Here is a 14904-nt window from a genome sequence, read left to right on the forward strand (position 1 = left end):
TTGGTTCCAGGACCCCCCCCCCACCATGGATACCAGAATCCAAGGATGCTGAAATCTCTTATATAAAATGGTGTAGTGTTTGAATGTAATTTATGCACATCCTCCTGTATGCTTTAAATCATCTCTAGATTATTTATAATACCTAATACAATGTAAATGATATGTAAATAATTGTAAATAAAATGTAAATGTTATGTAAATAGTTTCCAGTACATGGCAAATTCAAGTTTTGATTTTTGAAACTTTCTGGAATTTTTAAAAAAATATTTTCAATCTGCCATTGGTTGAATCTGCAGATGCAGAACAGAAGATAGGGCAGGTACAGTGGGCTACAGAGGGACAACTGTACCTGCCCTCTCTTCTTCTGCTTGCCACTAGATTCTACTTCATGAGAACAATGCAAGGTATGTGTGATAGTAACCTATAAGTGGAAAACACTATTATATACCAACAGGTAGAATGGAGACTACCTCTGTCCCTTTCTGTCTCTTTCCCTCAGGCTATCCTTATCTAATTTATTTTTCTCTTTGTTGGTTCTCTTCAACTCGTTCTTGTTCATTATACTCTGATTTTCCCTGGACATAACTGTTGAGAGGCAAAGTGAATATAATCTGTGATTTAGCCCTTCCCCAACCCCTTAGAATCAACTGAGGCACCTGTTTGCCAGGTGTGGACTGGACAGGTGTGGAGCTATTTATCATACTGGTTAGAGGTGTGCAGCTGAGAGGCAACCCCTTGACTTGGGTGGCTCAGGGTGTACAATCCTTTTCAAGGATTGAAAAGTGCACTGAGCCTTAGGAGACACATGGGCTAGGAATTGCCAGGAGCACAAGTTCTTCTACTGAGAAGGGACACTAAACTCTCCATGGCTGTCCAGAGGCTAATCAGCCACAAATCTACGGAGACTCAGCTTCACAGATCCTACAGTTTGCAAATGGAGATTAAGATTTGAAAACAACAGAATCTAATTGCTATTAAGAAGCAATCCCCTCTAGAAGAGGCCTCAGCAGCGAAGAGAAGGGTATTTATCGTCGTCTAATAGGGTATGACTCAAATACAGCCTCTCGGGCAACAGAAAATGATTCCAGCATTACCCTTGCAATTGTAGTGGTACTTGTGTGTTGGAAGCCCTCATCTTTGTGGTGTGAAGGGCAGGATACAAAGTTCTGGCTAAGAGAGTAGACTCTAAAGCAGTGGTTCTCTACCCCAGCTGCACGGGGAACTTTAAAAGAGACGGGTAGGGCTTCCCTGGTGGCGCAGTGGTTGAGAGTCCGCCTGCCGATGCAGGGGACACAGGTTCGTGCCCCGGTCTGGGAAGATCCCACATGCCGCGGAGCGGCTGGGTCCGTGAGCCATGGACGCTGAGCCTGCGCGTCCGGAGCCTGCGCTCCGCAACGGGAGAGGCCACAACAGTGAGAGGCCCGCGTACCGTAAAAAAAAAAAAAAAGAAAAAAGAAAAAAGAGACTGGTACCCAGTCCTACGCCCAGAGATTCTACTGGTCTGGGTGCAGCCTGGACGTAAGGATTTTTCAAAACCTCCCAGTGAGTTCTAATGTGCAGCCCAGGCTGAGAACAGAACGCTGGTTCTCACAGCTCAGCGTGCATCAGTGTCACCTGGTGGCCTTTTTAAAACACAGTTTGAACTCTAGCTTCTCAAGGTCTGGTCCCTGGCTCAACAACATCAGCGTCATGTGGGGATTTGTTAGAAATGCAGATTCTCGGTGCCTTACAGCCCTAACTAATTGGAAATTCTAGGAGTGGGACCCAGCAAATTTGAATTTAAAAGGCCCTCCAGGTGATTCTAATTCAAAGCTAAACTTTGAGAACTCCTGCTACAGACGGAGCCATTTTTTTTCTGGGTTAACCCCCTTCTGTGACGCTTCCTAGCTTTACAACTTGAATATGTTACTTCTTTTTGTGTCCAGCTTCATCACCTATAAAATAGGGCTAATAGTACCTTCCTCATAGCATTGTGAGGCTTAATGAGTAAAGAAATAAAAGAGTAAAAGAATAAAATGAATAAAATAGTAAAAGCGTAATGTGTTAAACTGTATTATACCGATTTAAAGTAGGCTTCTGAAATCACATTAACATCTACCTTTTCATCTCAGTAGTTATTCAGAATTGAGATCTGTGGAGAAAAGCCTTGGCTCCAAAACAGTAATCACCTGGGGAGATTTTTTTAAGTCCTGTTGCCCAAACCTCACCCCCGGAGATTAAAAGAAATCTCCTCCGGGGAATTCTAAGGTGTAGCCAAATTTGAGAACCAGTGATTCAGATTTGAGTTTGTTAAGCCGATTTGTTTATGCTTAGATAGGTTTGTAATTTGTTGAATTCTCCTGGAGAGTTCTGTGCTTAGTGGGGAGCCACTAACATTATCATTAGTTCAGTGGGGAGAGTTTCCATTCATTTTCAAAGATTTCCTTTTCTTTAAATTAATCGATGGCAGGTGTGTGTGTGCACATGCGTGCACCCGTGTATGCATAAAATAACTAGTATGTGGTGCTTCTGCTGTCTCTAACCAAAAACTTTTGCATTCTCAGTGGGGACTACAAACAGGCAATGACAAACCTCGGGACATCTGTAATTCAGACGACCAAAATATTTCACTTAAGCCGCATTTGAAAACTTGTATTTCAGCATTTGCAAAGCAAGAACAAAATTAGCTGTTCTAAAAAACAAAACCGAAAAAACACCAAGTTTTAGAGAGTGCATTTGATTAGAAATTTGGATTCTGTACCTCTAACAAGAAAATCTCACTAACGAGGAGCAGCATTGTGAAGTGAAAGAAACTCTAGACTAGAGATAGGAGTTGCAATCCTGTTTTGTCCCTCACCAGTGTGTAGCCTATTCCTCAGACCCGCTGGGTCTCTGTTTTCTCAATCTGATACCTACAGAGGTGCTCGTGGAACTTTTGATCTCCAGGGTCCCTATTACCTCTAATGTTTTATGAAAATAATGACCAATTTCTCTTCAGTCCACAGATTCAGATACTCCCTGCATCCTATCAACATCCATTAAATTTAGGCTTAAAAACTTCTAGAACATGTAACAGAATTACCTCTGCATTTTAGTTGTCATCCTTTTACCAGATATTTATTGAGTGCGTGCCATGTCCAGCCACTGTTCTTGACACAGGGAATTGAACATGGACCAGAGCAGACCATGTCTCTTCTCTCATGGAGCTGACGTTCTATTGCACAACAAGTCAGCCTGTGTTACAGGAAATGTAATTGTCACAACTCTACAGTTCCTTTTCCCTTCCTCACAACATCTCACACTTGCATTCTAACAGATGGACTGGAGAAGATGGTGACGGTGTGGAAGGAGAGATTGAAAACCTGGCTAAAGTGAAGCTTTTTAATAATAGTCTTAAAAAGAGAGGAAGGTTGTAATAAATCATTCTTACTCCACCGAGGAGTGAAAGGGCAATTAGTTCCTTTGTGCCAGTTGTTTCCAAACTTTTGTGACTAAGGCACATTTTTGAAAACTGAAATGTCTGTGGCATATGAAACGGTGAGGATTAGTCTCCTTGGTTATAGAAGCTGATTGCTTTTCAAAAGCACAGGTTAACAAATTACAGTCCTCGGGCAAAATTTGGCAGTCCACCTTTCTTTGTAAATAAAGTTTACACACCCATTTGTTTAAGTATTGTCTACAGCTGCTTTTGCCCTGAAATGTCAGGATTGAGTAGTTTTGACTGTGTGTACTGCAAAAATCACGGACTGATGAAATACCAAAAATGATTTCAGTGGCTTATCAGCTGACAAGTCAATTAGGTCCTAATTTAATGTTCTTGAAAACAAAGAATTGAAAACCCCTTGACTTGCAGAAGGATTTATTAACCAGCCATTAAGGTCATTCCCTTTCTCAATATCTGCACCATATTTCAAATTGTTCCTTTGCCATTTGTGTCATCCCAGAGACAACATAGTAAAATTGGTAAATGGATGAAGAGTTGGTCTCTATTATGAAGAGAGAATGGGAGATTGGCAAAAGGGAGATTAGTCTTGACTGCAGGCTAGCTCTCAGACAGGTCCATTTTATGGAGGTTGACGTCTACAAAGTAGCCTTAGCAGTGGATCCCTTGAAAAGCTTCATCTCCCCTCAGAGGTACACCCACACCAGCTGGAGGGTCTCTGTGTCACATTCGTACCAAGCTCCTGAACAAGTGTGAGATTTCTCCTATAATTTTGCCCTTTCTATGCCCTTTAATCATAAGCAGATATTTAATAGGACCAGAAAACATTTGACAAAAGAGACAGAGAGCTAGTTCTTATATATTCTTTGGTATCAGCTTATCTGTTTCAGGTATCTCTGTGTACCTCATTTTCCCTAGTAAAAAACGGGGTTTGCATCACTCCAAAATATTATAAGTTTGCAAAGATTATTAAACAGTCTGAGACTTCTGATAGGAATTTCAAAGGGAATGTGCATTCTCAAACATCCAGCATTTTATTGTAGAGTTTATGTTTTCTGTTATTTTAAAGAGCATGGTTTTCCTGTCACAGGGCATGATATTAGAGGGAAGGAGAAAACATAATAAAGAGGGAAAAATGAGTGAATTTGAGAGCAACTTTTAAACAATCCCAGCTGTATTTATTCCCTGTTCTTTGTACCTCTTGCTGCTGGCCACGATAACTGGGAATATCTTCCAAATGACACAGGTGGTATAGGAGACCAGAAGAAAATATTACCCAAGGTCAGAAGTGGTCTCTCAAGGGCCACAGTCCTTGAAGCTGTTGGAATACTTCACATGCTAGATGAATCTTTTTACAGCCTTCTTTTCTTTTCTCAAATAATGATCTCCAATGGCAATCACTGTGGCAAAATTATTGATCTTAGAAGTTTTAAACTACTCAACTATAATTTAAATTTACAACACAAGACTTTACAAAGCCATAGAAAAGGCTTAACTCAAGAAATTCAAATAACCTCATTCTGTCTATCTTTACTTTGGTTGTCTATTTCTCTCTTGAATTATTTAAATAATCTATCATATTCTTTTATCAATAATGACTGGAACTATAACCCTTTTCTTATTGATAAAAGACATATGCATGAGATTTGATTTTTACTTCTACAAGTAAACAAAAATATGTAGAGATTCACATTTAGCATCTTAGTACCTATTTAATATTCCTCTTCCTAGAAGGAAGTTTATGTGATTAAAAAAGTCGGAGTTTGGAGTGAGAACACATGAGATTGGCCATGATTTTAGACAAGTCATTTAACTGAGCTTCTGTTTACTTATCTATGAAATAATGATAACAATTTTCCTCTCTGATATTATTCCGTATATGTAAAAGACATATATGAACGCAGTCAGTATAAACACATATATTCAAAAAGTACAGCCCAATGAAAATAATTCTCTCTGCTCTACTCTATGGAGTTTAAATTTTGTAAGGAAAAGAAAAAGAAGATTTTAAAAGTCTGGTCTTATTTATAAAGGGACCATTCATGTCTTCTCTGTAAACATATGGTTTATTTATGCTTTTAATAACGAAACTAAGATAAATAATCAGTTCAAACATAAAATAATTTTATCAATATAGTATTTGCAGAGAAAGAATTCACTTCATCGAAATATCACAACACTGAATTTCACAGTCAAACCCACATGCAGACTGTAGTATAATTTTACAGAAAGTTTTGATGGAATGTGTTAAATACAAAAATAATCCAATGCAATTTCCATTTAGCACATTGTACAAAACTCATTCTTCAATGGAATTAACAAGTTTACAATCTTTCCCATAAGGTGCTATGTATTCAAAGTGCTCTGTAGCAATGAGGTTGAGATCAGCGAAAAAATACTGTAGAACACCACAGTAATACAGCTCAGTAATAAATGAAATTGGATATAATGTAGATGAAATCCACTCATAAAATGTAAGACAATGGAGATCTATGATGTGCCATGAGTGATGCTCGTCCCCAGTAGGGGATGGGGCTGAAGGACTTCACATATATATCATTACATGCCCAATAAAAATGAGTTTAAAGTTGAGGTCATCACTTTTATAAGTGAGTACCATTGCTTAGAGAAAAAAGAAAAAGAGAGAAGAGAGACAGATGGTAAAAGAGAGACAGAGAGACAAAGTACACAACGCTTCTGCAATCCATTTTCCAACTGAGACCAATCCTCAAAACAATCAATAGTCTGTGACAGCAGTTTTCAGACTAGAGGGTACATGAGAATTACCCAGAGGGCTTGTTAGAACACCAATTGCTCTGCCCCACCCACTGAGTTTCCAATTTAATGGGTATGAGATGAAGGCAGGAATTTGTGTTTGGAACAGTTCTGGGTGATGCTGATATCCTGATCAAGGGACCACATTGTGAGAACCACTGGTCCATTATACCTTTGATCACTGAATGACTCCTTTATTAAAATGAAACACATCTATAAAGATAAAAAAAAAAAATAAAGATAATATGCCTGGTCCTTAGGGACACAGGGCAGCCAGTATGGATTGTATAATAATTAGGGCAGCAGTACTCAATTTTGCCTACGTAGTAAAACCAACTGAAGAATTAAAAAACAAAAAACTGATGCCTACACCCATCTAAAACTAATGCGATCTGAACCTCTGGGGTAGGGCCAGGGATTGAATCATTCATGAAAGTACCCCATGAAAGTCTAATGTGTAGCATAACTGGAGAATCACTGCTTTAGGATGTTTTCTTTCACCTCCTCACATAATGAAAAGATGGCCAAACATATGTGCCCTTTGGGGCACTGGCATATGAACAAAGAAAGGTATCACAAGGAAATCAAAATCCCCAAGGGGCACACTGATACACAACTATTCCTAGTGATATGGGGGCAGGGGTAATTTAGGAAGAAGTTGTGACCATGGATTTGCAATGCACTGCAGGGTTAGTTCACAGGTTTGAAATAACAGAACTTGGGAAGGTGAGCAGCATGCTAATTTAATCCAAGTTGAGTGACACCAACCGGAGTCTAGAGTCTAGAATGTTGCTGTATGGACTGATGTGCAATGTTTACCTGCTATAGTGGTTGTTACTCATTTTACGTAGCTAAATTATTTACTACATTGATTTAAATTGAGTGGCCCTATAAATAAGGCCCCCAGGAGTGAAATGCCACAAGCATTTACCTGTCTACCTCTAAAGCAACACTACAGAAACACGCAAAAACAAAGGGCAATTTGAAACAAGATTTATACTTAAAATTACTCATCTGGCATAAATAGAAAGCGTGATTATTTCTAAGTGTAAGTGAATAGATATGCCATGGAATCCTTTTCTAGAAGGACTTACAGGTCTGGAGCAATCTTTACCACTGAGTATACCGGGAAGGACGTTTAGAGCTCATTTTTACAGGCAAAGCCACAGATTGTAAATAAAACGCTCATGTGTGAAACTGGGACTAATGTGTGATTATAAACTAAAAGGAATTTAAACAAACCCCAGGCATCGGGACTGGGACTTTCAGGTAATCTTTGGTAAAAGTCAAACATTTGAAAACTATCAATTTGATTTGAATATAGACATGTTAACTATGTAGACTTAGGTATCAGCCTCCTCCATTAGGAACCAGCACCCTAGGGAGCGTCTGAGCAGCTCTTCTCAAGGTACTTGAGGTGCTACAGACCAGCATTGGCAGACTGGGAACTGCTCAGACAAGCACAGGGATTTAAAAAAAAAAAAAAAAAAAGAGAAAATCTAAAGTCCTCGTTAGCTGATTCACTTTGTTATAAAGCAGAAACTAACACACCATTGTAAAGCAATTATACTCCAATAAAGATGTTAAAAAAAAAATCTAAGTTCCTGGTGAGATGCTCAGGTGATCCTTCTCCACTCTAAGTCTTCCAGAAGACATCTTGAAAATATCCTGAAAAATAACAAAAAGGATAGGACTATGAATATAATCACTCAGGATAGTAGAAACCAGGCACTAAGAATACGAGGGCATCAGGGAAATAGCAGGAACACGAGGAAATGTTGGAAATAATTTTGGTCTTTAGTCTTCAATATTTTACATATATACATATATTTTAACACATTTTAAATATTTTATATATGTTGCAGATATATGCTATATATATTTATCAAACTGCACAAAAGTGCAGAATGGAGACACAGAGCCCATTTAAAGGCGGACAATCACAAAGGGAAATTAATTCTGGAACAGAGTTTAAGCCTTTCCTCCTGTGACCCGTCCTTGTGGCACACTCTCTCCTCTGCACACATCTCTGGGGCCCTGTAATGGAGGCAAGGAGGATCTCACTGCTTCCTAGAGCTGTGCTTGCCGAGACGGGGGCTGTGACTTAGAGCTGTGAAGGGAACGGAAACTGGTCCCTGTCCATCTCACCCAGCCCCCTGTCCTGATGGGCTTGGGGCTCAGCAGCCCAGAGTTGAAGGGTGTGTGTGTGCAGACACTGAGAAAGGGATGAGCCAACCCAAAGGGGGGATCTATTTAATCCTGCAGACAGGGCAGGCTTAAACTCACCATCAGCTGCAAAGTCTCTTAGGCCTTCCTGGGGTTCAGCAGAACATCTGGGTCTTCACTTCCTCTGTGCACTGCATGCTCTCGCTTCTCTTGGGCCCCAGTGCAATTGGGCTTTCCAGTGAGTGTTCCTGCGTCCCGTGCACTCTCTCTCCTGGGCTCTGACCCTCTGTCTTGGGAAAATCCCAATCTGAATTCTTCAGCTGCCCCGGACTCCACACGGACTCCGCCTCCTGTGTGGGTTTAGCTTCCCCTCCCTCCCGAGCCGGCCCTGGCGGTGGGGCCCTCCCTTCCAGGTCAGAAGGTTGCCCTGGAGCCTCGACCTCAGCCTCCGTCTCCCAAGTCACTGTCGCCTCCTCCCTGCTCAGCACTGTTTCCTCTACAGCCACCTTGTGTGCAGCTGCCGTTTCTCCGAGTGTCTCATCCACTCTGTGCCAGCTTTCCTCCCCAGCCGCATCTGAGAAGGAGAAGGCTTCATGCGCTTCTGTTTGCCCCCCAGCTGTCTTCGAACCTGCCAACGCCTCCCGCTCTGCGGCTGGTCCTGTCTCTCCTCCTCCTTGGTGGCGACCTTCCTCAGCTACAACCACGCCCCGCGAGCCCCTGTCCCCCTCGGTGTCCCCGTTCTTCATCAGCCCGACCCCCAGAGTGGGCTCTTCAAAAGCCACCTCCTCTGGGTCCTCACCCATCACTTCTTCACTCAACTTTCCTGCCATGGTGGATTCTCCCTCGGGAACATCTTCTTGTGTCCTGGCTGGGACAGCCGCTCCCTGTGGCCCCTGTAAAGGCCCTTCTTTATCCCTCCCCTCCCAGCTCATCAGGCTGTCTTGATGTTTGGCTGCACACTCCCGGGCCTCGCCGGCAGCCCCGGGTGTCTGTGCCTGCCCTGAGAGCTCGCTTTCAGGGGCTCCTGACATCCCCCCTCCTGCAGGGCTCGCGCCCTCGTCCTGCTCTGCGGGGCCCACGTTCTCCCCGAGGCGCAGCCCTGCTCTGCCTCTGCGCCCTGTGTCTCCAGCTTCTCTTGGTCTTTCTCCTCCTTCTTTCCCCCAAACCGTTATGTTTTCCAGGGACTTTTCAAATCCAGGGGATGCTTCAGACATGGTCAGTGAATCCTCTCCTTGCGGCCCTGCGTCTTCAGTCAGTTCAGATGCCCGCACGGCTGCTTCATCCTCAGCCCCATGCCCCATGTCATTTTGGGGGGCTTGTGTCTCTTCCTTGGGTCTTACTTCCTTCATGGGTTCCCCCTCTTCCTCTTTCAACTTTTGCTCTTCTTCTAAAGTGTCTTCATCCTGAGGCGCCTTTGTCCTTGCCACCGCTTCCCTCTCAGATTTGGTTTCCCCCAGAGGTGTCTTTGGCCTCTCAGCTTTCCTTCTCTCGCACGCTGCACCTGACTCCTCAGGTGACATTTCTTTCCTCTCATCTTCCTTCTTAGACTCTGACTCTATCTCAACCTCCTCCCTTTCCACAGGGCCCTTACGAAGTTCTTCAAGGCTGTCCTCCAAAACCCCCGTCCGAGTTGCCTGGGCCTTCACAGAAGTCCAGGAGCTCAAGGGCGTTTCCCTTCCCAGAACTGCCCCCCTCTCCTTGGCTGGTGCCTCTCCCCACAGGATGGCCTCCTCTACTTTCTCGGGTGTAGCTTCTCCGGGTCCCACGTCCTCTAGGTCTGTGGATGCTTCCCCCTCACTGTCCTCCACACCTGGCTTTGCAGACCCGGCCTCGCTCACAGCCGCTCCCTCAGACTCTCCCCGCTCCGGCCTCGCTGCCTCTCTCAGGGCTGCTGCCTGGCTTGTAAGCACCGCCTTCTCCTCACCCTGCTCCCCGTCAGAAGCTGCCGTCTCCGTCTCCAGCACTGTTTGCTTCAAGGCCTGCTCCTCAGAAGCCTCCCCTTCATTCAGACCTCCAGAATGTCTTGCTGCTTCTTGTCCTCTGGGGTCTAACCCCTCCTTTTGTTGCCTTCTATCCCCTTCTGCTTCTGCCTCTGCCCCACTTACTACGCCCTGAGGGATCGTTCTTTCCTCTGTAAACTGTCCTACTAATGCCGGCTGCTCTACTGTTGGCTTCCACTGCCCCAAGGGAACCTCATTAACCCCTGCTTTTCCCCACGGTGCTGCATCCCCTTTTTCTTCTGTGTCAGCATCCCTGTGTTGGGGACCTCCATCTTCCTCCACTGCTTCTTTCTTCTCCAGTGTATGCTCTTCTGATGCAACTTGCTTGGATTCCTTGTTTGAGCTGAGTGCTGCCCTTTCCTCCACCGCTAAATTCCTATTCAGTGCTATAAAATAAGGTTAGAAATCAAGGTTACTTTAATCAAAGTGCAGGGAGGAGATATTACAAAAAGTCTTAGATATATAAGAGATATTTATATATAATATCAAGGGGCTACTTATATTATCTATACAACATTTTCTTGGTTCTAGGATGCCATTGACTATAACATGTACCATGATTTAACAATGGCTTTTCGTGATGAAAAGAAATGGTATCAAATTTAATGGGCACATTGGTATTAAAGGAAAATTGAACATCAGAAATGTTGAAAACAAACAAAAAGTCCATGTCTTTAAATAATAAAATCTCTCTCTTTCTCTCTCTCTGTCACACACACACACACATACACACACACACACACACACACACACATATCCCACTTTCATTTGAAATATTATGACTTGCAGAAAAAATTATGCAACAAGGAAAATAGTGAGGACTTAATCTTAAGAATCATTGTTCCCTACAGCACGTTAATCTTAAGAATCATTGTTCCCTATAGCACCATAATATGCCTGTTAGCTTATGTTTCTTGTACTCATATGGGCATTTAGCAACAGAATCATAATACAATGTGAGCTGATCATTCATTATCCCACACATTACTCCCATTAAAGCTACTATATCTAGATATAGTCATCAAATAACTTTGTAGTTCAAGGTAAGACTTTTTACTAAATACACAAATTTGTATTATAGGTCAGAATACCTCCCATCTACATTCAGAAATTGATTTGCCTTTGGCAAAACAGGATCACAGAGCAAGACAGGACTTTTTAGTCTGGGACAATTTTCAATATAAATAACCTACTTGAAGTATTTCATAAGTTCTCATCCATAATTTCCTGCAAATCTGGGTATTCTAGCTTTCATACTTCAATAAATACAAGTTCAATATGTTTCTTAGAAGGCTTCAAATAGATTTCTTATTATTTAGCAAATACATGTATTTCTGTTGCAATGATCCATGCAAAATAAATAAAGGCATTTCAGGCCAAATACCCAAAGCATTTAAATTTTCCAATTGCAGAATAATACTTAGGGAGATAGCTTCTAAAATGGTCACCTCAATGTTTTCTATCAATCTAATTTTTTTTCATTTGTAAAACACACTGGACTAGGTGCTATAAAATAAGTTATAAAACCAGGGTGTCAACCTCCAAATTATATAAATTTATAAAGTAGGCAAGTGTGTCTTCCTCACATTTTTTTCTCTTGCTTGCTCTTTTTTCTAGCCATCTCACCCCCACCCCATCACCAACAATCTCCCAGAAACCTGAAGCCCTAATCTTACTCACTTCGTCCCTATTCTGATACCCCATCTGGGAATGTCTTATAACTCCAGTTCCTCTCCTGACGCCACACCTGGCTGTCCTTTTTGCTTTCCCTTGGCCTCTTGCCAGCTATTAAAATAAAACATTTTGAAGTAAGACAATAATAGCACATATTACATTTCCCTTAAAAATGCATTTGGGGGCTTCCCTGGTGGTACAGTGGTTGAGAGTCCACCTGCTGATGCAGAGGACATGGGTTCGTGCCCCAGTCCAGGAAGATCTCACGTGCTGCGGAACGGCTGGGCCCATGAGCCATGGCCGCTGAGCCTGTGCGTCCGGAGCCTGTGCTCCGCAACAGGAGGGGCTACAACAGTGAGAGGTCCGCGTAACGCAAAAAAAAAAAAAAAAAAAAAAAAAAGCTACAGTAATCAAGACAGTATGGTACTGGCACAAAAACAGAAATATAGATCAATGCAACAAGATAGAAAGCCCAGAGATAAACCCGTGCACATATGGTCACCTTATCTTTGATAAAGAAGGCAAGAATATACAATGGAGAAAAGACAGCCTCTTCAATAAGTGGTGCTGGGAAAACTGGACAGCTACATGTAAATGAATTAAATTAGAATACTCCCTAACACCATACACAAAAATAAACTCAAAATGGATTAAAGACCTAAATGTAAGGCCAGACAGTATAAAACTCTTAGAGGAAAACATAGGCAGAACACTCTATGACATAAATCACAGCAAGATCCTTTTTGACCCACCTCGTAGAGAAATGGAAATAAAAACAAAAATAAACAAATGGGACCTAATGAAACTTAAAAGCTTTTGCACAGCAAAGGAAACCATAAACAGGATGAAAATACAACCCTCAGAATGGGAGAAAATATTTGCAAACGAAGCAACTGACAAAGGATTAATCTCCGAAATTTACAAGCAGCTCATGGAGCTCAATATCACAAAAACAAACAACCCAATCCAAAAATGGGCAGAAATAGAGATTTCTAAATAGAGATTTCTCCAAAGAAGATATACAGATCACCAACAAACACATGAACGAAAGCTCAACATCACTAATCATTAGAGAAATGCAAATCAAAACTACAATGAGGTAACACCTCACACCAGTTAGAATGGCCATCATCAAAATATCTACAAACAGTAAATGCTGGAGAGAGTGTGGAGAAAAGGGAACACTCTTGCACTGTTGGTGGTAATGTAACTTGATACAGCCAGTATGGAGGTTCCTCAAAAAACTAAAAATTGAACTACCATACAACCGAGCAATCCCACTACTGGGCATATACCCTGAGAAAACCATAATTCAAAAAGAGTCATGTACCACAATGTTCACTGGAGCTCTATTTACAATAGCCAGGACATGGAAGCAACCTAAGAGTCCATCAACAGATGAATGCATAAAGAAGATGTGGCACATATATACAATGGAATATTAGCCATAAAAAGAAACGAAATTATTTGTAGTGAGGTGGATGGACCTAGAGTCTGTCATACAGAGTGAAGTAAGTCAGAAAGAGAAAAACAAATACCATATGCTAACACATATGTATGGAATCTAAAAAATAATTTTAAAAAATGGTTCTGAAGAACCTAGGAGCAGGACAGGAATAAAGACGCAGTCGTAGAGAATGGACTTGAGGACACGGGGAGGGGGAAGGGTAAGCTGGGATGAAGTGAGAAAGTGGCATTGACATATATACACTACCAAATGTAAAATAGATAGCTAGTGGGAAGTAGCAGCATAGCACAGGGAGATCAGCTCGGTGCTTTGTGTCACCTAGAGGGGTGGGATGGGGAGGGTGTGAGGGAGACACAAGAGGGAGGGGATATGAGGATATATGTATACGTATAGCTGATTCACTCTGTTATACAGCAGAAACTAACACACCATTGTACAGCAATTATACTCCAATAAAGATGTCTAAAAATAAAGTCAGTTATGAAAAATATTTAAAGAAAGTCCTCTGTTTTGCTAAGCTGGCCTCTAAATTTATGGAGTTAAAGAACATTCAGAAATACAGGGTAATAAAATTGACTAGCCACCATGTAATAATATACTATGCCTAAATTCTAGGAGAGAAAGTGCTAATGGCATCCAGCTGAGCTATTACATGCACACACACACACACACACACACTCACACACACACAGGGGAGTCAGACATGACATTTCTGAAGCAAGGGAGAAAGAGTAATTGAAGCTCTTCTAAGAAATATCAATACAAAAATATGACATGTTCTTGATAGCAACCTCATGGGCTTTTGGGGGGAAAAAATAACGAATATAAGAAAGTGAGCAATGTTCACAAACTAGGGAAATCTGATTTAGTGGCTGAGTGTGTACTTGGGAGTCAGGCAGACCTGGGTGAGAATGCCAGCTCTGCCACGTAGTTGTATGAACTTGGGAAATAACACTTCTCTAAGCCTTCATTGTCTTATCCATATAACGGGAATAGCAACACTTGACTCACAGAATCCTTGTGAGAGTAAACCATAAAATGCTTAGCACAGTGCCTTGTTAGGAAGCCCTAACAAACCTTCCTTACACACTCCCCTCCCACTGCGTACAATGTATGATATTTTCTTGCTTGAATTGGATTTAATAGACAACAACAACTCTACCTGCCTTGCAGAAGTTTGGGGAGGTACACTAGAACTCCTCTGGTTGAACGCCCACTACGAAAGATTTGGATTCTCGAAGCTCAGTGTCCTTCTGCAACTCAGCCCACTGCAAGTTCAAGTGTCACCTGGTCCTCTCCACATTGCTCCGGGGGAACGGGAGCTCAGGGAACCAGCACAAGTGCAAATCGTCTGGCTGCTTCTATTTATTGTGAGTAATAAAGTCCTTTTTCTCTGACCG

General features: G+C 42.0%; 1 protein-coding gene across 3 annotated transcripts in view; it reads right to left on the bottom strand.

Annotated features, from left to right (window-relative positions):
* Window positions 1-5475: 5475 nt before the first annotated feature.
* The window catches only part of ERICH3 (glutamate rich 3), a 129520-nt gene continuing 120091 nt past the window's right edge, over window positions 5476-14904 (bottom strand). For all 3 annotated transcript variants that reach the window (XM_060023835.1, XM_060023834.1, XM_060023836.1), the window contains 2 exons: window positions 8483-10748; window positions 5476-7864 (listed from right to left, as the gene is read on the bottom strand). In XM_060023835.1, the coding sequence (XP_059879818.1) occupies window positions 8518-10748 (2231 nt within the window). In that variant the 3' untranslated portion in view covers window positions 5476-7864; window positions 8483-8517. The remainder of the gene's footprint in view (window positions 7865-8482; window positions 10749-14904) is intronic.

This window comes from Delphinus delphis, chromosome 1 (genome assembly GCF_949987515.2).
Source record: "Delphinus delphis chromosome 1, mDelDel1.2, whole genome shotgun sequence".
NCBI classification, from domain to species: Eukaryota; Metazoa; Chordata; class Mammalia; order Artiodactyla; family Delphinidae; genus Delphinus; species Delphinus delphis.